The 27159-nt window shown below is 40.6% G+C and overlaps 1 protein-coding gene across 8 annotated transcripts in view; it reads right to left on the minus strand.

The window, feature by feature from the left end:
- The window catches only part of znf592 (zinc finger protein 592), a 201639-nt gene that overhangs the window by 22349 nt on the left and 152131 nt on the right, over positions 1-27159 (minus strand). For all 8 annotated transcript variants that reach the window (XM_072282332.1, XM_072282328.1, XM_072282331.1 and 5 more), the window contains 4 exons: positions 14522-14700; positions 13027-13203; positions 11340-11502; positions 7901-8167 (listed from right to left, as the gene is read on the minus strand). In XM_072282332.1, coding sequence (XP_072138433.1) covers positions 7901-8167; positions 11340-11502; positions 13027-13203; positions 14522-14700 — 786 coding nt within the window. The remainder of the gene's footprint in view (positions 1-7900; positions 8168-11339; positions 11503-13026; positions 13204-14521; positions 14701-27159) is intronic.

A 27159-nucleotide genomic window follows, 5' to 3' on the forward strand; every position in this document is an offset into this window, starting at 1 on the left:
GTATTTGTTGTATCTTAAACATATGTTGAGGGACCTGCCTTCCTCCTCAATAATCAAATGGTCTGCAAAACAGGCACTGTTAATTTCTGCTGACCTTTGTTAAATCACCATCACTCTCCACTTGAAAATATAAAGCTGCCTAGTTTGCCATTACTACTGGTTTCAGTCTTAAAATGCTTGCATACTTAGTTTCCTTAACTATCATAATCCCTTTTCTTAAAAGATCTTTGAATTTCAACAATTACTATCCATCTCTCTCAAAAATTAATTAGAAACGTTAAGACTCCAAATATGATGCAAGGCCTCTCATTACCTCTGCATTATTCAACTTCCTTGAACATTTCACCATTTCTAGCTTTGAGTAATTTCCCTAGTTGGCTCCACTTTTTTTTAAATCCTATTTTAGCCAGAGTTTTGGCAGCAGATTTTCTTCCAATCTTAGACAGCTTGGCAGCTGCCTCCTCCTATGACCCTTCCTCAATTACAGACTGTTCTTGCAAAGCATGATCAGTATCCACATACATGCTGAATAAACACAGCTCTCTCTCCAGAAAATGCATCTTCCAAAAGGACAAAATAAACACCAACAAAAATAATCGATGTTCCTACAAGTAGGGCTGCACATTTCATTGTTTTGGCAAAATCAGAATTTTAGTTGTTAAAAAGAAACTGATTTTAATACATTGTTCTTGTTTCTATAAAATCCAGGGCTAAATTGATGAAAATACTGTGTTCAAAGTCAACCACATCTTCCCACTGCCAGTTAAAGCACTGGCTGGCAAATTCTATTATGTGGCTAAAAGCAAACACGATTTGTCAGTAGTTGCTAGACACTATCCACATTTTATAAAATGCTTTCCTAAAACACAATTAATTATTGGCCACATATTATAGCGCCATCTTTGACTTTGTTGGTGTATAAAACATTATTCCTCGCAATTAAGAATAATTCTGAAAAGGTGTGCCAGGCAATCACTGAGTATCTTCCTTCTCACAGAGAGAAGACCCACACCACCCCCTGGGATGGAGGTACAGTAGTTTTGTAGCAGGTGGGAGTAACAGCCACAAATCTCAGGGCTGACTCCAGATCTTATGGCTGCAGGTCAAATGTAAAGAAGGAAGCCTCCAGTTTACCCCCACAGTGCTCTTTCAGCAGATGAACCAATAATTCTCCATATTAAACAATGTTTGGCAATATTACCGCAATGAGGATACTGCCTGTGTATTAATACTTGGGGACTTGAGGAGCTTGACCATCGACACAACTACCAGAAATCTTGTCAGACAAAACTGCCACACAAGTCCATTGGCAACTCCTTAGAAATGAAGCTCTTGATGTCTACATGTACAATAGCTCAAATAGCATTCAGGCAAGTAATATTCAAGCCACACAAGTGATCATCTCCAGTAAGACAGTCCAAGCATACACCCGGAACATATAATTGACATTGCCATTTTTAAGACTCTCACCACAAATATATGGGAGTTACCCATTCAGCAGAAACCCAAGTGGCCCTGTCCAATAAATATTGTAATCAGAACAGGTTAGACAGTGGGCACCTTGTGGTAAGTGATTCATCTTCTGACTTTCCAAAAGATTTCCACCATCAACAAGGCATGTCAGCAATTTATTCACCTGGATAAGTGTAGATCTAATAATATTGATCATTTTTACACCATTTAGGATAAAGTAGCCTGCCTGATGACCTTACAAAGCACATCTATCTCCTATACCAGTAACAGCAGTATATACCATCTACAAAATGTAATGCAGCTACTCATCTAGGTACTCAGACAGCACATCATAAAAAGTATGACCTTCACTGAACATGAAGGCAGAGCACAGGGCTAATGGCAGGACTCTTATCACTGTGGAGGAACAGAGAGATCTTGGATCCATGTCCACAGATCCCTCAAAGTTATTGTACACGTTGACATGGTGGTTAAGAAGGTATTGTCATTCATTAGTTGGGGGATTGAGTTCAGAGCCACAAGGTAACGTAACTCCATAAACTCTGGTTAGACCACACTTGGGGTAGTGCGTTCAGTACTGGTTGCCTCATTATAGGAAGAATGTGTAAGCTTTGGAGAGTTCGGATGATGATGCCACCTGGAGAGCATTATGAAGAAAGCTGAGTGAGCTAGGGCTTTTCTCTTTGGAGCAAAGGAGGATGAGTTGTATTGATAGTGGATAGTCAACACCACCCCCCCCCCCCCCCCACCCCGGGGCAGAAATGGCTAACGTGAGAGAGCATAATTTTTAAGGTAATTGGATGAAGGATTCGCCACTCTAGCCCCCCCCCACCTCTTCTCTTCTCCTCAACTATCACCTCCCTGTGGTATCCCTCCTCTTTCCCTTTCTCCCATGATCACTCACCTCTCCTATCAGATCCCTTCTTCTCCTGCCCTTTACCTTTTCCAACTATCATCACCCAGCTTCTTACTTCACCTCCCTCCCCCACCCACCTGGCTTCACCTTTCACCTTCTAGCTTGTACTCCTTCCCCTCCCCCCACTTCTTATTCTGATCTCTTCCCCATTCCTTTCCTGTCCTGATGAAAGCTTTCGGCCCGAAATGCTGACTGTTTATTCATTTCCATAGATGTTGCCTGACCTGCTGAGTTCCTCCAGCACTTTGTGTGTGTTACTCTGGATTTCTAGCTTTTACAGAATCACTTGCAAGTTCTCTAGAAAGCCTCTTTTTCTACTCCCTTCCACAACTAGCTGCAATGCTAACAGCTGTAAAGCCTCAAGACTGCAATTCCATTTCATGATTCCACCTCATTCAAAAATTCGAACCTCCTCCTCCATAACCTTCTTTCTATGCCTCTGTGAACTATCTTAGGAAGTTTTTCTATGCTGAATTGTTTTATGGTAGTGCAACACTTTACAGTTCTAGCGATCCAGGTTCAATTCCCGCCACTGCCTGTAAAGAGTTTGTAAGTTCTCCCTGAGGCCGAGTGAGTTTTCTTAGGGTGCTCTGGTTTCCTCTCACAGTCCAAAGTAGTACTGGTTGGTAGGTTAATTGGTTATTGTAATTTCTCCTGTGATTAGGCTAAGGTTAAATCAGGGATGGTGGGTGGCGAGGTTCAGAAGGGCCTACTTTGTGCTGTATCTCAATAAAAAATAAGAAATAAAAAAAGTAGAAGCTATTATTGTCTGTAGGGTTATTCACCAAGCCTGGTGCTTAGGGCAAACAACCCTACAATTAAGCAGTCAACCCAAGCTACCAAACTTCTTTCATTTCAAAGAAGCTATTATTGTTATTCAAGGCAATTCCATGAAGGCATGGTCATGAGGGAATGCTGTGTAATGCCTGAAGCTTTACCGTATATTGTTACTGTCATATGCACCACCTTGAAACACTAGATCTTAGGAGTAGAAAAAACATCTGTAATGAAAGCTCATCGACTCAAATTGAACACTTTCTCTTGTGGTGGAAACAGCCTGACTGGGGCAGAGTTTGCAGACTGTTGTTTCTCACTCTGTAAATTAGGGCTTAAGTTTTTCCACATTTAGTAATGAAGTTTTAATACAATCCAGGTGAGAGTTGCAGGTGTTAGAAAAAACATGATATCAAAGGAAAGCCTTACTTGTTATTAGTATTGTATACTGACAACTGGGCAAATACTGTGTATTTTTCTCTCGACTGGTCCTGTTGTGCATTTCTGATCATTGTTAAGTACCTTTGATAACTTATGCTTTAGTTTTGCCCCATGACCTCCTTTTCTTGGTGCAATAAGCATCTCTGCACTGTACAGTATAATAAGATGACCAGCTTGTTCCTCTGCTGTGAGTCAGTTCAAGGAATGGGAACAGGTCTACAGCTTGTTAAGTCTTTCTGCTTCCCATAAAAAAATACAGAATGATTAAAAATATAATCCAGAGACCTCAACATTATTGCATCATACTGTCTCATTAAAGCACATTTCAGCAGAACAAAAAATAACATTCAGTTTATTGAATTTGGTCAAGCAGAAAAAAAATGATTGTGAAAGTAAATTTGCTCTAATCAACACCTGAAGGGAGTTTGTTAAAGGATCATCATAAACACCAAAATCTGTCTATATTGAACAGCCCCTCTGCAGAGTATTCAATTAAAAATTGAAAAACAACTGGTTGCACATATTACAAATTCTCTAGACATTTATACAGGTTCAGATTTACATGAGCCATCATCATCTCCCAGATGGGCACCAACTTCATTTTCTCTGGAGATTTACCCTCCAGGGATTCAATTTACTTATAGCTCCTCAAACTCTGCATGTCCAAATGTCCTAGAATATAGTATCAGCTCATTATTGTTCCACAGAACTTATTTCTCTAATGTGGACTCCATCATTTCCTCTCACCCAGTGGCTTCTTGGATCAATGATGCCTTCTGTCTGTCACCTTACAGCTTCTAGAGTCTTGGCTGCATGCTCATTTTCACCAACAACATCTGCACCCTAGAACAGGATTATTTAAAGATCCTTTTTTTTGAACAAAAAACAAACCTTTCCCTTTCTACCACCTGGCTCAATAAGCTGGTCCTGTACCTGGTCCAAGTTGTTTAGAACATAGCTGAAGCAGGCCCAAAACTGCCTTTTCTGTACTTGCACCATCATGATGCATAAGCTTTTCATGTCTTAAATTGCAAGAGTTTGTTTTTACAATGAGGTGATCATAGGAAAGTCAGTGACATGAGATCGGTCATGATAGCATTGAATGATGGAGCAGGTACGAGGGGTCGTGGCCTAATTCTGTTTCATGATAAAATAATAAATTTCATTTTCAATCAATACTGCTCAATATAGTGAAGGTAAAACAAGGATCAAGTGGAATTATTTTGTAATATTGAACTGTATTTTGCCAAGATCCATCTTCATGGCTGAATGCTGGCAGCTTTTCTTTGTACTCCTGGCACAATCACCAAGATCCACTCCAATACTTGACTACACAACCTGCATTTTCAAGCACACTTACGTAGGATTCACAATGACTACAGACAGAAATCCACTTGTATATTTTTCTCAATAATTTCTGGTTTAGTAATCCATTTTATGCCTAAACTAGCACACAAATAAAATCAAACATCTTTTATCAAGAGGACCCACTGTTTTTAATCATCAGTGGACTGGATTGATGTTATAATCACTTTTTAACCCACAAACAGGAAGAGCAAGAACAATTGTCAAAGGAAATGATTTATTTTTGCAGTAGAGATTGATTATTAAAAAAAGGTTCCAAATAATGTTACAGAAGCTACCCAGAGTGCTCATACCCATAAGGAATAGGGGGTCAATTTATAAACTTTGCTATGCTGCTCTAACAGTTTTGCTGATAATTCCATTTTGGATGTATTTCTCACATCTGAAAGGAAATAGTTTCATTTCAAGATTGAAATGTGGTATGTTGGACTTTATTAAGAAAGGATTTAAATACAAGAGTAAGGATGATTTATGTATTTTTAACAGACCTTGGTGAGACTTCACCGGCATATAGCTTTGCCTCCTTATCTGAAATACTTGCCATAGAAGAAATTAGTGGTTACAGGGATGGTGAATGTTCCCTTTAATAAATAGTGCAGACTAGAGAGGGATGACCTAACTGAAACATAGAAAATTCTTATGCTAGGCAGAGAAGAATGCAGGATGTTTCCCTTGGCTGAGGAATTTAAAAATATAAGGCACGAGGAGAAATTCTTCAGAAGTTGGTGAATCTCTGAAATTCTCTATGCCGGAGGGTTGAGGAGGCTTAAGTCAATGATTTCATTTCAAACCAATACATTTCTTGGCAAAATGCTGGAAAGCAATGCTTTGCAGCCACAACCTTGCCTAATGGGAAAGTATCACATTTCGCAAATGTGAAAAAGAAGTCTTTTGTGTGGCTGAAAGGATCACAAGTTTTTCTTTTAAAAAGGTATGTTTAAATTAACCATTGTAAGGAAAAACCATCACAATTAAGCCACTATCTCTTTTCAAAATTTAGGTGGATATTTAATAAAAACGTACAATGTCCTAGGAATTATGGTGCACAGTTTAACATTTATTCCCTCATGAATCATCCATCCCATTGTTGCTAATGGAACCATGAGAACAATATAATCTAGGGCTTCACTAATCAAATGAAAATACTGATTATACCTCTAAGTCAAAATACTTTAATCAAAATGGAACCAGGCATTTCTGACCAACCAGTTGTTACCGGATTGTAACTGTTCATGAGCAATATTCTGCCAAATAACCATTCTTTTTCATATTCTCTTCTCCTTCTTTGCTTTAACCATCTATTTAATCAATTCTTATGGCTGATATGTGGCACCCTAGTTAGCTCTACAGCTTATATCTCAAATAAGCTGGGTTCGATCCTCATATTAGTTCTGTCTGTGTGGAGTTTGTGCATTTTTTCCATGAGCATGTGGATTCCCACTAGGTGTTAAAATTTCATCACTCCTCCCCAAATTAATTAACTATTGTGAAATATATGTTAGTCTACATAAGTGGTAAAAACCTGAAAAGAGATTGATGGATGTGTATGGACAGAAATTGCTGATACAGAAGAAAATTAAGAGAGTGGCCTGAGCAGCAGAAACTTTTAGAATTGCAGAACAGATTATGATAGACAAAGAAATGGGGATTCCTCTTGTAAAAGAATCCAAAACCAGGAGTCATAAGTTAAAGATCATAACTGATGAGGAATTCAAGAAAAAATAATGCCCAGAGTAGTGTGAATATGGAAACAATATAACTTGGTGATATGAATAGTATAGATACAATCAAGAAGTACACAATAGGGAGGTGGAGTGATATTAAGATGGCGCTAAACGGCGACTCCTTCGCTTGCATCTGCAGAAACAGTTCTATTTCCATCTTTAACATCTTTATTTTTCCCTTTCAGGGTTCTTTTGAAGAACCTGACCTGGAGTTATACGCTGACTTCAGTTCTTTGTGGGAATGGGACCCATTCTCTGAGTTTCGGGTCTGGCCATTGTTCGGCATGCCAAGGGTTTGGCCTGAGAGTCCAGCTCAAATTTGGAAGCCTAAAGATCTCGGGGTTCAGGAGACGGGTGGATAGAGGGTTGGTGTCATGGCAGGACATCCGTGTGTTATAGGGGGAGTCAGAAAATCTACTCCTCAGTGCCCAAAGACCCGGGATCTTTGCGATCTTTGGGAACTGACCTCGGAAAAAGCGACGTAAAGGACTTTTAACATGGTAAACCAGTGAGTTGTCTGTTATGTCTCCCCACTTGCTGGGAAAATGGAGACACCCCCTTCTCCCTTATCAGGGAGAGAGAGAATTCCGGGTGAAACGCGAAGTCTTTGGGGTAACTGTAAGTCTGTGTCTTTGCTATTGTTCTGCTCACGCTTAGTGCTTGCTTTTTTTTGCTGGTGGGGGGAGGGGGAATTGCAGCTCGCTGCCGCTTACACACGGGAGGGAGGGGAGCTGGGGGAGACTTTGGGGTTCTTACGTTTAACTGCCGTTCATTCTTTGGGGCACTTCTCTGTTTTTGTGGATGTTTTGCGAAGAAAAAGCATTTCAGGACATATATTGTATACATTTCTCTGACATTAAATTGAACCTTTAAACCTTTGAACAAAGATAGATAGCATAGGTGACATGAAAGGAATATAAGCACCTGCACAGACAAGTTAAATTTATTAAACACAAGAGATTCTGTAGGTGGTGGAAGTCCAGAGTAACTCACACAAAATGCTGGAGGAACTCGGCAGGTCAGCAGCAATCATGGACCTGATGACATCAACTCTTTATTTCCTTCCATGGATTCTGCTTGACCTGCTGAATTCAGACTTTTGTGTGTATTAGTCCAAGTTAAATGTGTTTCTGCCTGAAAATTCAAGGTAATTATATAAAAGTGATTACTGATTCAAACAGGAGTTGATTATCAAAATGATATTTACCTTTCCATGACTTCGCTTCATGTGGGATACATAGAGCTCTCGTTCTGAGAACCACTGTAGACATTCATTGCAAGTCCAGCCAAGCTTCTTCCCTTTTGGCCGCCTCTCGGCCGTTAGCATGGTAGTCTCATCCTTTTTACCATTGTTTAAACCATTAGAAGCTATGTGCACCGTGGAAGCTTCTGCTGTCTGGCTACATGACTTGCCCCTAGATGGAGACCCGGAGTCTGGAGACTTTTCAGTGGTTTCTGCAATGTTGTGAACATCCTAGTATAAAGATAAAGGATTGTTATAATTATCCAACTGGAAACCAGCACACTGGAAGCATTTAACATCATTTACTGCACAAATATGATGGCAGAATATAGTATTAATGTTGCAGCTATATAGGACCCTGGTCAGACCCCACTTGGAGTGCTGTGCTCAGTTCTGGTTGCCTCACTACAGGAAGGATGTGGAAGTCATAGAAAGGGTGCAGAGGAGATTTTCAAGGATGTTGCCTGGATTGGGAAGCATGCCTTATGAGAATAGGTTGAGTGAACTCGGCCTTTTCTCTTTGGAGCAACGGAGAATGACAGGTCACCTGATAGGGGTGTACAAGATAATGAGAGGCATTGATCGCGTGGCTAGCCAGAGGCTTTCTCCCAGGGCTGAAATGGTTGCCACAAGAGGACACAGGTTTAAGGTGCTGGGGAGTAGGTACAGAGGAGATGTCAGAGTTTTTTACTCAGAGAGTGGTGAGTGCTTGGAAAGGGCTGCCGGCAACGGTGGTGGAGGCGGATACGATAGGGCCTTTTTAAGAAACTTTGGATAGGTACATGGAGCTTAGAAAAATAGAGGGCTATAGGTAAGACTAGTCATTTCTAAGGTAGGGACATGTTTGGCACAACTTTGTGGGCCAAAGGGCTTGTATTGTGCTGTAGGTTTTCTATGTTTTCTATGTTTCTAAAATGATAAATCTGTACCAACTCCATAAAGGTAAAGCAAGGAAATAAAAAAATACTAATTTAGTCTGCACAAGACCAATCATAAACTATTTCTTATTCCTTAATATCAGAGTACCGCAGTAGGTGGGTGGTGCTATGATGGGAGGGGGAGAAGGAGGGCAAGGGCGAGTGCACGCATGCCTGTGGTATGTTTGAATTGTCAGGTGTATGATTAGTTTTTATTGTACTGCAGATCATGGTCTTTCTTTGGCGTTTTGCTATTGCTTGCTTGATGGCTGGAGGGTGCTGATGCTTTTTTTTTGCTCAAGAGTGGGAGGGTCGATGCTTTGCTGTTCCTTGTGCATGGGGGGGGCTTTGGTTTAATCTGTTTCAATCTATTGACCATAGCGGGCTACTTCTGCAGCTCTCAGTGTGTTAAGTGGTTGCACTCACACAAATTGCTTCCTATTATTAATTTTAAAATGCTTTGTACATTATCTGACAGGTATGCATTGAAACCAATATTTTGTAATAGGTTCAATTTCAGCAGCATAAGGTATCTACTGAACACATTTTAAATGTGAACATTTAAAGTAGATTCACTTGTTCAAATCCTGGTGAGTGAAGCAATTTAATTTAACCATTGGCAGATTCTGGGCATGCTTTTTGTTCCTGCATTAAAATGTTTGTGGGTGAATGGTACTTGCATCCTACTGTCATGTAGTGCAGCTGTGTGAAATTCTATTCTTATGTGACCCTCATTAGTTGTTCATATAACCTTCACAGGTTCATGTAAAACCTAGATGCATGATAGCAACCTAGGGTGCATGCTGATTTTATGAAGTCTGGCAGCAGAGAGCAATGCATACTACCAGGTACAGCCGACCAATGTTGGATTCCACAACAGCATGGCAATTTTGAGTAGAACAAATTCAGGCAGTTCCTTTGGCATAAGTGCAGATAGTTCAAAATAGTGACACAAGTCTGTGTAGATACTGATATCTGAAGCAAAGAAGTAGCTGTTGGAGGAATTTAGCAGGTCAGGCAGCATCTCTGGAGGGAAATGGACAGTCAATGCTTCAGGTTGAGACCCTGCATATGAACTTTTAATGGTCACTTATTTTAGACACTCCCTCCTACTTCTCTCCCAAACCCACCTCTCACCAAAGGAACCTAGTAGTAATGCTAAGTGAAACTGTTCTGAATCTGATCCCATAAGAAGAGCCACAGTAGAACAAGTTGAGAAATGCAAGGATAATCTCTCTAAGTGAGTTGCTCCTGGAAAGGCAAGGATAATCTCACTAAGTGATTTCAGTCTGACCTGCAATTCTAGATAACCTACCATTGGAGAAAACATCATTCACCTACCTATCTTGTAAAACCCAAGAAGAACTCTGTACTAAGACTTGCTGAGAACAGGGTGTTCTACTTCCATAATTTCAACTGAGTTTTTCATTCAACCAACATCATATGCACTCTGAAGCAAGGATGATCATCACAACTGTACCAAGATGAGTACATGCTTTGACTGAAATGTGTATGAATAAAAACTCTCATATGTTTGCTGGGAATTGCAACTTTGAGAACTCTTCAGATGATCATTTGGGGAAAAAACAATGACTTAAACTCCAGACTTTACGAAAGTGTTGAGGCCCAAGTATAAATGCTTGTAAAGATACTGGAAACACACATTCAACTGTTGGGAATGAATCAGTTTCTTCTTATGATTTTCAAACCACAACTTCAACAATAAAAATTTCAGTTACTATAAAGCAAAGCTGGTGATTGAAAAGATTTTCAAAAGTTTCCATATGATTTAGAAAATTTTAATTTTCCATTACAAATCAATCAACTGGAAAATACCAAGGATTTTGCTTAGGATTGTGTGAGACTTTGGAAATGTATGAGACTGCTGTTTATTAATCAAGATTGGTTGTTAGGATATAGAAATTGAAAGAACATCTTTTCTGAAAAAACTGTTAGATAATATTGAGGTGCAATTGATTTTCTGCTTCTGGAAAAGTTATCTGTGGCTATACACCAAGTCTGATGACGCAGGTAATGCAAATGGAACTCTAGAGCCAGGGGAACTAGCTGACTCTTAAATGACTTAACAGGCCACTCTGTTCAAGGGACATCATGGATGGCGAATAGTGCTTGCCATCTATACTCATATCCTGGAAAATGAGTAAAAATACTGCCAATGTAATTTTATAATTTCATCCAATCTTTCCTCAAAATATTGTAGGGCCTGTCAGTTTTCATAAAGTTGTATACTACCATCCCTGCACTGCTCCTAAAATATTTCATTAAGGTTACTCTTCAATGGGCTAAAACTCGCTTAAAAATTGTAAAGTATTCTCAAAATAAGCAGCAGTAACATCGTGACTGTTACCTTTATTATTTTCTTTCCCTCATTATCAGTCATGCATCACAAACCATGATAAAATGTTACCTGTGGATATTTTCAATGTTATTGAAAACTACAAGCTAGCTCAAGCCACTGTGCTTACCTTGAAGTGTTCCATCATCAACTGTTTGTGCATGTAGACCAGTTTGCACACAGGACACTCGTAAACACAGATTCTCAACTTCCTTTTGTGCTGCTCAAAGTGCTTGTGTAGTGGGGCTTGCTGGTTGAAAACAGTTTCACACATTGAGCACTTGAAGATAACCCTGAAAATAGAGAATTTTTATATTAGCATCCAACTAGTAGCATAAATTAACAATAAATATTCCAAGATAATGAGATTTTTGAAAGATTAGATGTAACTACAAATGTATATTACTGTACATGGTTCTTCTCTTTTCACTAATTTCTGTACTATAGCTTATTAAAAATAATACCAAGTATGGGACCATGCAACACAGCATCACATTTCCAAGTCTAACCACAGTAAAAGTGGGGGAAAACCCATCTATGCAAGAGTAACAAACCCCTCCTTGCAGTCCAAATTGGTAATTGGTTCCTCAACATACTGATTCAGAAATCCAACATATATGTTCTAGGAACTTACCCCCTACGTAACTTAGATTAATTTGGCAAACTTGGAATTTCCAGTTCCTGTTGGTTAAGGTTTCTTCATGATTACTGCCTTATTACTCTTAGGTGCACCGTTACATGTTCTTATTTATACTGTGCTCTATATTATAATTACTATTTAGAGTCCTCCTTCCTAATCCCCCCACTATACCTTTTACAAAGTGTAGTAAATAAATTTAAAATAAAAATGTTAAATGCATTTGAAAATGTGAAGTAGAAACACGAATGGTTTGGCACCAAGCTCACCAGGTATGTTTGCTGTGTTTCCTTCACACTCACTGGAGTCCCATTCTCTGTTCCGCTCCAATTATTAGGATCCCACTTACCACTCTCTACTTAATTTTGCCTTTTTACACAGTATCTCATATAATAGTAATAAAAAAAAAACTCAACTAAAGTTGTATTGGGGCTTTAACAGCAGTGATGTCCAATTGCTAGAAAAATCTGTGCGTTGGCACCATTAAAGTTTTAATTGACCTGCCAATCCTGTGAGGTAATTGAACAACAAACAATCTTGGCCTTAACTACTCTCTTCCTGCCATAACCCTCAAATCTCTTATAGCTTAAATTTCCTTCAGTTTTGGTTTCAAATATATACACCCCGACTCCACCTCCAGAGCTCTCTGAAAACGGTGATAAAAGAAACATTCAGCCAAATGTGAAGCAGTGGGAAATAATCATCTAAATCATGTTGATAGTCAGTGAAAATATCTACATGTGTTGCATTTGGAAATATTACTACTTTTAAATAAAATATTTTACTCATAGAAAAGAGGTGCTTACATAATAATTAGTATACCAGGAATGTGTTTTATTTTTCTTGCTAGCAGAAGATTTATTATCTTTCGTATTGTTCCTGGCCTCTTCAGCTCAAAAATTGTTTTCAGGACACCAGGGAGAGCAATATGATACTCCGAAGAGGAGAATCACTGCTTTCACAGTGAAGTCAGTTCAGATCTTGGAAATAGTTTACACTAATAAATCTGGCCAGTATAATATGTGTTTGAATAAAGTACTGAACTACCGTATATAATTCCATTCAACAATTGTGCTTCTACTGCTAAGTGGTCTGAATATACAAACAATTACACTGGTTTATATCTTCAGATGACCCTGTAATTAATACAGATAAGTTCATACAGGTATCCTGGACTTACTCAGATGGTGGATGCTTAACTAACGGATGCTGAGAGCTGTAATGAGAGTTGACGCTTTGGGCTGACTTGAAGGCCATTGGACAAATTGTGCATTTATGAAAAGATTCAGTGTGCGAAACTTGAATGTGAGTCTTGATTGTGTTCAGATCACTAAAGATGCCCCCACAATGCATACATCTGTGTAAAGGAGAAAGAGCAAAATAAATATTAGCATGAATAATTGACTATTTCACAGTAAAAAACTTATATTTATAAGGTGAACAGAACTATTGCCAAATTTCTTTCACCTGTTCTTTTGAAGCCCATCTTAGCTATAAGCATAACTCGCACTAAAATAGTAAAATATATAATAAATGGGATGCAAAATAAGGAGATCTAAAAAGAACAAACTGTTTCCCTGGACCTTTTCCAGACAAATTAAAAAACTGACCACACTATGAAGTTTACTGCCTCTTTATGGAATAAGGAAACTTGACTTAATAGCTCCTTTGCTGACACTACTGAAAACACCTTATCTGGCCTTTGTGTCTTTCAAAGGTCTTCTGCAATTGTAGGGGCATAGTATATTTAGCTATAATGTTATATATTCCACTTCTGAATAAGGAAACAACTGGAGATTTATAATATGGGTATGAGGATTCCAGTTATATTTATGTGCAAAATTCCTGGAATATCTGCTTTTGTAAGGAACATACAAGAAATACCATCAAGCTTCATTCTTCTTAGTTATCAGAACCGTTCAGCCCATTGAGTCTATGCCAACTGTCAAACACCAACTTACACTAATCCAACACTGATCTCATTTCATTCTCCCCACAATTTATTAATACTTGCAGATTCTACTGCTTATCTACTGTCTGGGGACAATTTATGCTGGCCAACTAACCTACCAACCCACTCACCACAGGGAGAACACACAAAATCCTCACCAAATATCAGGATCAAACCTAGGTTGCTGGAACTGTAAGGGCAGCATCTTTGTTAGCTGTACCAGTGTTGCCCCATTCAACAATGTGCCCCCATTTTCTGGTTATTTTCAGAGAATAAACAATATTCAGGGACTGTTGATGATCCCACAACACCAACTAACTTTCACTTCCGTCCTGCCATTCACTGAAGCAGTAACAGCAGTTAATGCATTCAACAATTACGCTGTGTTCCTAACTCATAATTTTGAGTTCTGAGGAAATTCTTTCAGAGAGCAGCCCGACTTGCTGAACATTTCCAGTAATTTTTTGTTTAACACCAGTGATCTACAGTGCTCAAGTGCAGTAGAAATATATATTAAAAAAAGCAGTATTTCCTCATAAGAATCTTGGAGCATTACTGGCCAATGTTTATCTGCAGGAGGAGAACAATACATTTAATGTCAAACTGTCCTTTTTTTTCTCCTTAATTTCTCTATGTATAGATTTTATTTATTTTAGAGCAGTAATTCAAGTGTAATTTTTCAAAAAAATGATTAATTAGCACTAGAATGTTTTTTCATACTGACCTATATGCTACTGTCCGTGCATAGTGTAGGCAGTTCTCCTTGACGTGAGTTTGGAAATAAGCTGAGCGACATACCGCACCACATTCCGGACAGCAATAAGGGGACTTGTGTGCATGAATACGCAGATGAGCAGCATAACTGCATTTATTGGGTAGCATCATCTGGCAGACCCGACATGTCTTGGAAAGAAGAAACACAAGAAATGCAATTTTAAAATATTGCTAAAATACACAGTACTTTCATAGACCATCTTATTTGGTTCAAAATAAATGGCAGAGGGTAGAGGATGGTGGAAGAAGGAGAGCTGCATCTGTGATGCATAGTTTTAGGAAACACTTGAGCTGACATAGAAATTACCAAAAGACACATATTCACTCAGTTAAAAAGGTTCTTGCGCATCATGGGCAAAATACATGACAGAATCCTTTCTTCAGGTCTGAAAAAAAAGAGAATTACTCAAAAGAAATTTATTTCTCCATTTTATGCTGGTACATTTATTCACATCCGTGTGGAAGATTATTTGGACAGTGAGACAGCAAGCACCAATATTAATAACCAGACTGTAAGAATTTACACAAGACCTCCGATCAAGAAAACTGTTTTGTTCCGGAAAACAGTGTAAAACACGAAGAACTAAAGAGGTTCTGATTGAAAAGATACATTTTAATCTAACCAGAAAGGTAGAAAAAAGTTGCCAAGAACAATTATGGTCAAAAACCACGATTGCCTATGTCAGATGACATAGTGCATGATGATGATGGTGATGAAACAGAATAAAACGGCCACGAGGAATTCTGCAGGTGCCAGAAATTCAAGCAACACACATCAAAGTTGCTGGTGAATGCAGCAGGCCAGGCAGCATCTCTAGGAAGAGGTACAGTCGACGTTTCGGGCCGAGACCCTTCGTCAGGACTAACTGAAAGAAGAGTTAGTAAGAGATTTGAAAGTGGGAGGGGGAGGGGGAGATCCAGAATAATAGGAGAAGACAGGAGGGGGAGGGATAGAGCCAAGGGCTGGACGGGTGATTGGCAAAAAGGGATATGAGAGGATCATGGGACAGGAGGCCCAGGGAGAAGGAAAATGGGGAGGGGGGGAAAAAACCCAGAGGATGGGCAAGGGGCATAGTCAGAGGGACAGAGGGAGAAAAAGGAGAGAGAGAGAAAGAATGTGTATATATAAATAAATAACGGATGGAGTACGAAGGGGAGGTGGGGCATTAGTGGAAGTTAGAGAAGTCGATGGTCATGCCATCAGGTTGGAGGCTACCCAGACGGAATATAAGGTGTTGTTCTTCCAACCTGAGTGTGGCTTCATCCTTACAGTAGAGGAGGCTGTGGACAGACATATCAGAATGGGAATGGGATATGGAATTAAAATGTGTGGCCACTGGGAGATCCTGCTTTCTCTGGCGGACAGAGCGTAGGTGTTCAGCGAAACGATCTCCCATTCTGCGTCGGGTCTCGCCAATATATAGAAGGCCACATTGGGAGCACTGGACGCAGTATATCACCCCAGCCGACTCACAGGTGAAGTGTCGCCTCACCTGGAAGGACTGTCTAGGGCCCTGAATGGTGGTAAGGGGGGAAGTGTAAGGGCACGTGTAGCACTTGTTCCACTTACAAGGATAAGTGCCAGGAGGGAGATCAGTGGGGAGGGATGGGGGGGACGAATGGACAAGGGAAAATAAAATGGCCCTAAGATTGCAACAATCACAAAAGGCAATATATTATACAAAAAAAATATTAAAAACACAGCCTATGTATTGGTAAATAAGTTAACAAAAGATGAAAAAAAAATCAAGCACAGTTTTGCTTATTCGATATTTCCCAATTTAGCTTGAAATTACCCCCAAGTCTGTTTTTATGTAGTAACAGAGGGCCTGCCCCCAACAGGTTAGTTACCCATTGCTGCTTTCTGGCATTGATTGCTTGTTTCATCAGTTTATAGTTGTAATAAGCTATGTATAAATTTAATAGTTCGGTAATGAAATGGGGAAAGAAAAATCCTCCAGTTTTATTGGAGATTGAAGCTGCATTGTGCTCTGCTTTAAAGTAGTAACTTAAGCTGTTTAGTATATTAAAAAAAGGTATTTGAAAGTGAAATAATCACTGCCCTTGCAGAATTCAATTAACTGCGCTCTACTAAAAGATATCCTAAAATAACACAAATGTGCATGGCAGGATATTTTACTTGCAAAATTCAGAAAATTTAAAAATTTACATGTATACAACTACTGCTTTTTGAGGTCCAGCAGACAGCACAAGTTATTGCTGAGGATTAACTTCCTTGGTGGGGAAGAGGAGCTCAGCAGGTCAAGCAGCATCCATGGAGAGGAATAAATAGTTGAAATTTCAGGCAAGACTCGAAATGTCAACTGCTTATAAGAGAAAGTGGTTGCCACCTGAAGCATGATTCCAGTGGAGATACAATTACCACATTTAAGAGACCTAGATGGGCAAAAACATCAGCATGGCCATTTCTTTGCTGGAAACTCAAATATCTAATTTAACCTCAAGCGGTGTGGAGCACAATAATAAATTGACATGAGTTCTACTTGGAGAAAAGATTGGCTGACTGGCAGGAAGCAAAGAATGGGAACAAAGGGGGCCTTTTCTGATTGGTTGCTGGTGACTAGTAGTGTTCTGCAGGGGTCAATGTTGGGAGCACTTCTTTTTAGGTTATATATCAATGATTTGGAAAATAGAATTGATGGTTTTGTGCCCAAGTTTGTGGATGATAGGTAGAGGGCCAGGTATTGTTGAGGAGGCAGGGAGTACACAGAAGGACTTAGATTCAGAGAATGGCAAAGAAATGGCAGATGGAATATAGTCTGGGTAAGTATATGGTCATGTACTTTAGAAGAAGGTATAAAAGCATAGAATATTTTCTAAATGAGAAGAAAATTCATAAATCAGAGGCGAAAAAGCATTTTGGAGTCCTTGTTCTGGAGTCCCTAATGGTTAACTTCTAGGTTGAGCCAGCAGTAAGGAAGGTCATTGTGAGAGGACTAGAATATAAAGGCAAGGATGTAATGATGAAGTTTGATAAGGCATTGGTCAGACCACATGGAGTACTGTGAGCAGGTTTTGGCCTCTTATCTAAGAAAGGACGTGCTGACAATGGAGAGAGTCCAGAGGATGTTTATGAGAATGATTCTGGGAATGAAAGGGTTAATGTTGAAGAGTTTAGAAGAATGAGGGGAGATCTCATTGAAACCTATTGAATATTGAAAGACCTAGATAGTGTAGATGTGGCAAGGAGGTTTCCAGTAGTGGGGGAGTCTAAGACCACTAGAGGGTGCAGCCTCAGTGTAGAGCAGGGGTTCCCATTGGTTAATGGTAGGTGACCATGGCATAAAAAAAAAGGACTGGAACCTAGAATAGAAGGACATTCTTTTAGAACAGAGATAAGGAGGAATTTCTTAAGCCCAAAGGTGGTGAATCTGTGAATTTCATTGCCACAGATGGCTGTGGAGGCCAAGTCATTGGGTACATTTAAAGTGGAGGTTGATGGGTTCGTGATTAGTAAGGGTATCAAAGGTTTAAGGGAGAAGGCAGGAGAATGGGGCTGTGAGGGATAATAAATCGGCCATGATGGAATGGCAGGGCAGACTCAATGGGCCAAATGGCCTAATCCTGCTATGTTTTATAGTACACCCTGCTGCATCATGGAACAGATAAAGGATTTGAATCTAAAATCTAGTAGTTGTGGAGCAGATGTCTGTTATAGTCATAGAACATCACAGCATAGAAACACACCCTTCAGCATATCTAGTCTATGCCAAACTGGTATTCTGCCTAGTCACATCGTCCGACACCTGGACCACAGCCCTTCCAACCCTTTCCATCCATGTACTTATCCAATATTCTCTAATGTTGAAACAAAGCCCGCATCCACCACTTCCTCTGGCAGCTCATTCCACACTCATACTGCCCTCTGAGTAAAGACATTTCCGGCCCATTCCCCTTAAATATGTCACATTTCATTCTTAAGCTATGACCTCCAGTTCCAGTTTCACCCAAATTCAGTGGAAAAAGCTTGCTGCTCTTACCCTATCTAATCCCTTCATAATTTTGTACACCTCTATCAACTCTTCCCTCATTATTCTACACTCCAGGGAATAAAGTCCTAACCTATTCAACCTTCGCATAACTGAGTTCTTCAAGTTCCAGCAATGTCCTTGTATTTTTTTTCCTGCACTCTTTAACCTTGTTAATATCTTTCCTGAAGATAGGTGACCAGAACTGCATGCAATACTCCAAATTTGGTCTGAACAATTTTTTTTATATAAACTTCAACACAATATCCCAGTACTCAACACTTTGATTTATAAAAGCCGATGTGCCAAAAGCTCTCTTAAGTACCCTAACTACTGTATCTGTGGTGCCCACTTTCAAGGAGTTATGGATCTGTACTCCTAAATCCCTCTGTTCTACCACACTCTTCAGTGCCCTACCATGCACCATGTAAGTCCTCCCCTGGTATGCCCTCTCACAGTGCATCACCTCATACTTGTCTCCATTAAATTTCATCTGCCATTTTTCATTTTTCCAGCTCGTCCAGCCCTTCATTCCAACTAATTTTTATAGGAGTACCATTGAGTGGTCTGGCCAGCTACATCATCATCTGGTATGGGAATTGCAAGACATCTGACTGCAAGTTGCTATGAAGGATTGTAAGGACTGCTCAGAAGATCATTGGGGTTGCTTTTCCTCCCAAAGATATTTATCAGGAGCACTGCATAGACATAGCCCTTAAGATTGTCAATGATCCCTCCCGATCCTCCAACAATCTCTTTGACCCCCTATCTCAGGTTGAAGATACTATAACATTAAGACAAGAACTGATAGGATGGGAAACAGTTTCTTACCCCAGGCCGCAAGACTACTGAACATTCAGCCCGGGGGGGTGGGGGGGGGGGGAGGGTGCATCAGTGTTCAGTGTGATGGAGCTGGAGAAGTTTCTACCAATATAGATTGACTATGGTCTTTCTGTTAATAAGTGCAACATGCAGTTACAGAGAGAAGTGATAAAACCCAACAAGGGCAGCTTACGCAACAGCTTGTTGGGTATTTAAAATTTCGGTAATATATGAGTAATATTTTATATATATTGCTAAGCATTCTTTGTTATTAACATAATGCATTGCCAGTTATATGTAAAAGTACATAAATGGCATATGTCATTATGCTGCCACATCTACATGCATGCTTCGCTTAAAGTAAAAAAATGAAGTTAGATTCACATTCCAGACTCCCTTGTTTTCTTTCCAATTAATTTTATGTTTGTGGAATCTTACAAGAAAGCATTCAAATGGCTCCTTAACTGAAGTACAACATTTAAAAGAGCAGTTGAAATTGCTATATCAACATTAAACACCAGATAGTGATGCAGTTGAGTTGTAGTTGGGAATGAAAGAGTGTGAGCAATTTGTATGTGGTAAAAACAGGAGGGTTGGCATTGTAGGGGCATGATTGGCAGATTCAACTACAACTTGATTGGAGAGCCAGACACTGTAACAGAGGCTGAAAACAGAGTAACAGAGAACTGAAAGCAAATTAAGAAAGGTAATGAACGATGCTGCAATTGTCTCCATGCTGGACACCATGAATTGTTGCTCAGAGGCCAAACAGGTGCCATCCTCTGAGCCCCTAGTTAGAAAGCATATTGGACCAAGGAAGGACCATGCTGCTCAGAAGGATTGTGAAAGTGACGAAAACAGTGGTCTGATTACAACAGCTCTCATAGGCAACATATCTGAGAAAGCTTTTGATATGTTAATTCGGCAGTTACTTGCAAAATATGGCTTGGATTTAATCTGGAAAAGAGTTCAAGGAACTTCAGAAGAATTGCTAGCTTTTATGAGTGTAAAGAACCCAAACCTACTCTGTGTGCATTTAGGTTATTGCATGAACTTCAAATGGGAGACAAAAAGCTGCTTGTAAAAATAGATGCAAATACCGAAGTCCAGCTGGATGAATGGAAGGCCCAAAAGAAAGGAGTCAATGAAGATATGAAAACAGATTTGTCAGATGATGTTGTGGATAAGAAAATGAAGAGAAGAGATCAGATTGTAAAGGGAGCAATAAGATTAATAAGAGAATACTCCTGTGAACTAAATGGATCTTCCCAAGATCAAGATGGCCATCCTAGGAAGAAGATAAAGAACAGAAATGATGGCATGAGAGAGATCGGAACCATGAGCATGACCAAGAAAGCAATCGAGATAAAGAGAGAAAGAAAGAAGCCAAGACCATGAGAGAAGCAAGATTGAAGTAGATACAGAAAGAAAAGCTGAGAAAAGGAGAGAAGAAAGGTGTCCAGGGCTGTCAGAACCTCTTCCAGCAGTCTCAGACTCAACTCCCACAACCACCACAGAGAAGGCCCCACAACCTGAGATTGCTTTCACAACCACATTTCATCTGCCAAGCAGAGTGACCTTCCTTATCAGGAAAGATGTATCCCACAAGAATAAGAAATTCTCCATGGCGATTAAATTTTTAGGCCTGAATGGGACAACTTAATATTAACGAGGCTGTAGTTGGCTATATAGTAGTTGTATTATATAATATAATGTGTGTGTTTGTGTAATTGTAGGCAAGTTCTTTCCTTATTTCTTATTTAACTCTTAAGAGATAGGGGATATGTCTACAGAGCTAGTTTTCTGTTCTAGGTGTCAGATGTGGGATTTCTGGATGACTACCAGCCTCCTTGATAGCCAGATCTGCACTAGGTGCATTGAGATGCAGCTCCTTAGAGACTGTGGAAGGGGAATGGAGTTGTGGTTCGATGACCTTCGCATTGTTAGGAAAAGTAAAGAACGTACTCCATTTTGAGTACTGTTGGGGTGGGTGGGGGGGAAACGACCTACCGGGGAAGCAACAGCAGCTGTACCTTTGGCACTGAGTCTGGCCTTCTGGCTCAGAAGGGTAGGGAACCGAAGAGGATGGCAGCAGTAATAGGGGACTCTATAGTCAGGGGGACAGATAAGCAATTCTGTGGATGCGAAAAAGGAACACATATAGTAGTTTGCCTCCTAGGTGCTAGAGTCCGCAGTGTTTCTGAATGCGTCCACAATATTCTGAAAGGGAGGGTGAGCTGCCAGAAGCCCTAGTACAAATTGGTACCAATGAACTTGTGGCGCAATTACAGATTTGTCAGTATGATGTAGTGGATGTCACTGAGTCGTGACTGAAAGGCGGCGATAGTCAGGAGCTTAACTTCAAAGGATATACTTCGTATTGAATGGACAGGCGGGAAGGCATAGGTGGTGGTGTGGCTCTGTTGATAAGAGATGGGATTATATCTTAAGAAAGAGCTGACACAGGATCAGAGAAAGTTGAATCTTTGTGGGTAGAGTTAAGAAACTGCAAGGGTAAAAAGAAACATTATGGAATCATATATATGGGCCTCCAAATAGCCAAAATGTGGGGTTGAGATTGCAAAGGGAGCTGGAAAAGACATAAGGGTAATGACACAATTGTAATGGAGGACCTCAATATGCAAGGGGATTGGAAAAATCAGGTTGGTGTTGGATTGCAAGAGAGGGAATTTGTTGAATGCCTACCAGATGGCTTTTCAGAGCAGCTTGTGCTTGAGCCTGCTCAGGGAAAGGCCGTCATAGATTGGGAGTTGCGTAATCATCCAGATCTTATTAGGGAGCTTAATGTAAAGGAACCCTTAGGAGACAGTGATCATAATATGATTGAATTCATACTGCAGTTTGAGAGGGAGAAGCATAAGTCACATGTTTCAGTATTACAATAGAATAAAGGAAATTATGGTGGCATGAGAGAAAAGCTTGCCCAAGTGGATTTTTGGAGGATACTGGTGGGGATGATGGCAGAGCAGAGATGGCTTAAGTTTCTGGGAATAGTTCACAAGTATAGACATGTCCCACAGAAGTGGTGGTTCTCAAATGGCAGGGGTAGGCAATATTGGCTGACAAGGGAAGTTGAGGACTGCATAGTAGCCAAGGAAAGGGCATTAAAAGGTAACAAAAGTGAGTGGGAAGTTGGATGATTGGGGAGCTTTCAAAATCCAACAAAAAGCAACTGAAAAAGCTCTAAGGGAAAAGATGAAACATGAGGGCAAATTAGCCGATAATATAAAGCAGGATATTATTTTTTTTCCAGTTATATAAAGAGTAAAAGGGTGGTGAGAGTTGATATTGGACCACTGGAAAATAATGCTAGTGAGGTAGTAATGGAGTAATGGGGGACAAAGAAATGGAAGATGAACTTAATAGGTACTTGGCAACCATCTTCAATGTGGAAGACACTAGCAATGTGCCAGAGGTCTGTAAGTGTCAGGGAGCAGGACTGAGTGCCATTGCTATTTCCAAGAAAAAAGTGCTAGACAAACTGTAAGGTCTTAAGGTGGATAAGGCACCTGGACCAGACGGACTACATCTCAGAGTTCTGAGAGAGGTTGCTGAAGAGATAACAGATGCATTGGTCACGATCTTTCAAGAATCACTTGATTCTGGCATGGCCCCAGAGGAGTGGAAGATTGCAAATGTCACTCCACTCTTTAAGAAGGGAGGAAGACAAAAGAAAGGAATTATAGGCCAGTTAGCTTAACCTCAGTGGTTGGGAAAGGGTTGGAGTCCATTATTAAGGATGAAGTTTTGAGGTAGGTGGAGACTGATAAAATAAGTCAGTCAGTAGGGTTTCTGCAAAGGAAAATCACGCCTGACATATCTGTTAGGAGTTATTTGAGGAAGTAACAAGCAGGTTGGACAAAGGAGAGGCAATGGATGTCACTTATTTAGACTTGATAAGGTGCCACACATGAGGCTGCTTAACAAGATAAAATCCTATGGCGTTACAGGAAGGATACTGGCATGGATAGAGGAATGGCTGACGGGCAGGAGGCAGTGAGAGGGAATAAAGGGGGCATTTCTGGTTGGCTGTCAGTGACTAGTGGTGTTCCTCAGGGGTCAGCTACTTTTTATATTGTTTGTCGATGATTTAGGTAATAAAATTGACTACTTTGTGGCAAATTTTGCAGAATTTATGGAGATAGAGTAAGGGGTAGGTAGTGCTGAGGAAGCAACGCAATTGCTGCAGGACCTAGACAAATTGAAAGAATGGACAAAAAAGTGGCAGATAGAATACAGTGCTGGGAAATGTATGATTATGCATTCTGATAAAAGGAACAATAGTGCGGACTATTACCTAAATGGGGAGAAGGTTCAAGTATCAGAGATGCAGAGGGACTTGGGAGTCCTCGTGCAAGACTCCCAGTAGGTTAATTTACAAGCTGAGTCTGTGTTAAAGAAGGCAAATGAAATGTTGGCATTTAGTTCAAGGGGGATAGAATATAAAAACAAGGAGATAATACAGAGACTTTGTAAGACAGGCAGCACTAGGAGTACTACCAACAGTTTTGCACCCCATATCTCAGAAAGGATGTGCTGTCATTGCAGAGAGTCCAGAGGAGATTCATAAGGATGATTCTGGGAATGAAGGGGTTAACATACGAGGAGCATTTGGCAACTTTGGGCCTGTACTCACTGAAATTTAGAAGAAGGTGGGGGGAATCTCATTGAAACGTACTGAATGTTGAAAGGACTAGATAGGGTAGAGAGGATGTTTTCCTATGGTGGGGGTATCTAGAACTAGAGGGCAGAGCCTCAAAACTGAGGGGCGACCTTCTAGAACAGAGATGAGGAAGATTTTTTTTTAGCCAGAGTAGTGAAACTGTGGAATGCCCCGCCACAGACTACAGTGGAGGCCAACTCCGTGGGTATATTTAAGGCAGAAGTTTTGATTGTTTCCTGATCGGTCAGGGTACCAAAGGATATGGCGAGAAGGCAGGGGTGTGGGGTTGAGTGGGATCCAGGATCAGCTGTGATGGAATGGCAGAGCAGACTCAATGGGCTGAATGGCCTAATTCTGTTCCTATGTGGTATGGCTTAATGCATTTAACATTGATTAGTATGAGGTGATGCACTTTAAGAGGACCACTAAAGGTAAGATGTATATAATGGATGGTAGGGCCCTAGGAAACATTGAGGAAAGGAGGAACATTCATCAATGAAGGCAGCTGCACAAATAGATGAGATGATAAGGATGGCATGTGAGATATTTGCTTCCATTAGCTGGGGTGTAGGATATTAAAGCAGAGGTGTTATGGCACAGCTTTGTAAAACTTACTGCAGACTAAGTATCTGCACAATTGTGGTTGCCACACTATACAGGAGATTCACCAGGATATGATGTTTTAGTTATGATGACAGACTTAGTTTCCTTGGACAGAAATGGGAACCTGATTATGGTATACAAAATGTGGGGCATACATCAGGTAGGCAGTAGGAATTTTCTCCCCTCAGTAGTGTTGACTAAGACTCAAAAGCATTGTTTTGGCTAAGGGGTGAGAAGTTTAGAGAGAACCCGAGGAAGATTTTTTTCTAGCCAGAGGACTGTTCAAATCTGAAATGCAGTGCCCAAATTTGTGATGGGGACAGATACTCACACAAATATCATCTGGATGAGCACTTGAATTGTCAAGGCATAGAGGCTATTGACCAAGTGCGGTAACTGGGATTAGTACTTGGTTGTCAATATGGACGTGTTGGTATGAATAGCATATTTCTGTGCTGTATGACTCCATGAGAGATAAAGCCACACAAAATACAATCAATGCTTGGTGTGTGTAATAGCTTAATTCCAAAAAAGTTGGACTAATTCTCTATTAAAATTCTTGGAAGGCAACACATTCAAATTACTTCCACATAACAAGTCTATTTTGGAAAAGTAAGGGTGAACTAGTGATTGGATCAATATTTTGATCACTCAATATAATAATGCAAACCTAGAGCTTTATAACGTAGGGAGAAATAATCTTCAGGTGCTATTTTTACATGCATGTTAAGTGCTTGATTTCCTTGGAAATTAATCACCAAGGCCTTTACTCTGCTTGGGATCTAAATAAAACAATTTTAGGAAAAGTAAATGGAAACAAAGCTTTAAATTAAAGGAGATGTCCTCCCTTTTCATTCATTTTAGAACCAAGGAGACATCCTCCTTTTTCAAATAAAGGGGCTTCCCTTTCTCCACCATCAACCATGATGAGGGTGGAGCTTAGGAGGATCAATACCACCTAATGGTGGCTCCTTTGCTTTCATCTTTGGAAACAGCTCTATTTCCATCTTTAATATCTCAATTTTTCCCTTCCAGGTTTTTTTTTGAAGACGCTGACCTGGAGTTACATGCTGACTACAGTTCTTTGCGCGAATGGGGCCCGCTCTCGGCGTTTCATGAATGGCTGTTATTCGGCACGCCAAGGGTGCAGCCTAAGAGCTCAGCTCGCCTTCAGAGGACTGAGATTTTGTGGCTCTGGAGATGGGGTGGAAAATCGGAGGTCGGTATCCAGGCAGAAGATCAGTGAGTCATGGGAGATCGAAGAACTAAGGCTGTGTGCCCAGAGACTTGAGGAGGAGGAGAAGAAGATGGCGGTGCGACGCAGCGTGCACGGCCTCTCCGGTGAATGATATCTGTAATCTGTCAAGTAGGGGACCGTGCACAATTCTGATTTGATGGAGACAGACGTGAGAGCACAGAAGAACATCTGGAGAAACTTCTGAAATGCCCGCTTCGCTGCCACTGCTACTGTGTGGTAATCGGAATCTCCGAAGCAGAAGGCCCCGAATCCTTGGCTTTGCTTATTTTGGCGGCTGGGGCTAGGTCGAAGGCGCTCGGCAGAGGATGGCGCTCGGGAGGCTGTATCGGAGAGGCTGGTCAGAGGCTCGAAGTTTTCGGATGGATGGACTCGGTGTCGGCTGTGGTCGGCTGCTTCCAAGGCATCGGCAGTTGTCGGTGCCTTGGAGGTTTATGGCAGGGAATTTCTCCCTTTTGCCGCCTGCTATCGGGGACTCAGGAGTCGATCAGGACTTGAGACTTTTTTTTACTGTGCCCATGGTCTGTTCTTTATCAAATTATGCTATTGCTTTGCACTGCTGTAACTATATGTTATAATTATGTGGCTCCTCAGTGTTAGTCTTTGGTTTGTCCTGTTTTCTGTGATATCACTCTGGAGGAACATGGTATCATTTCTTAATGCATGTATGCATTTCTAAATGACAATAAAAGAGGACTGAGTGTTCTCATAATCTAATCTAATCTTTGGGCACAGAGCTCGGAAAAGCGACACAATGGACTTTTAACATTGGAAACCAGCGAGTTATTTGTTATATCTCCCCTCTCACTGTGAAACAGAGACATCTCTTTCTCTCTTATTAGGGAGAGAGCGAGCCTGTGGTATGTAGAATACCAGGTGCACAAGTAGTCTTTGGGGCATTGCAAGTCTGTGCCTTTGCTGTTGCTTTGCTCACGCTTGAGTGCTCGGTGGTGGGTGCCAGTGCTTTTTTTTGCCGGTGGGGGGAATAGTTGCTTGCTGCCGCTTATGCATGGGACGGAGGGGAGCTTGGGGGGTCTTTGGGGTTCTAACATTTAACTGTCATTCATTCTTTCGGGGCACTCCTCTGTTTTCGTGGATGGTTGCGAAGAAAAAGCAACCAGTGGTAACCAGTGGTGTGCCTCAGGCATCTGCTCTGGGACCCTTACTCTTCGTGATTTTTATAAATGACCTGGATGAGGAAGTGGAGGGATGGGTTAGTAAGTTTGCTGATGACA

Source organism: Mobula birostris, chromosome 18, assembly GCF_030028105.1.
Source record: "Mobula birostris isolate sMobBir1 chromosome 18, sMobBir1.hap1, whole genome shotgun sequence".
Classification (NCBI taxonomy): Eukaryota; Metazoa; Chordata; class Chondrichthyes; order Myliobatiformes; family Myliobatidae; genus Mobula; species Mobula birostris.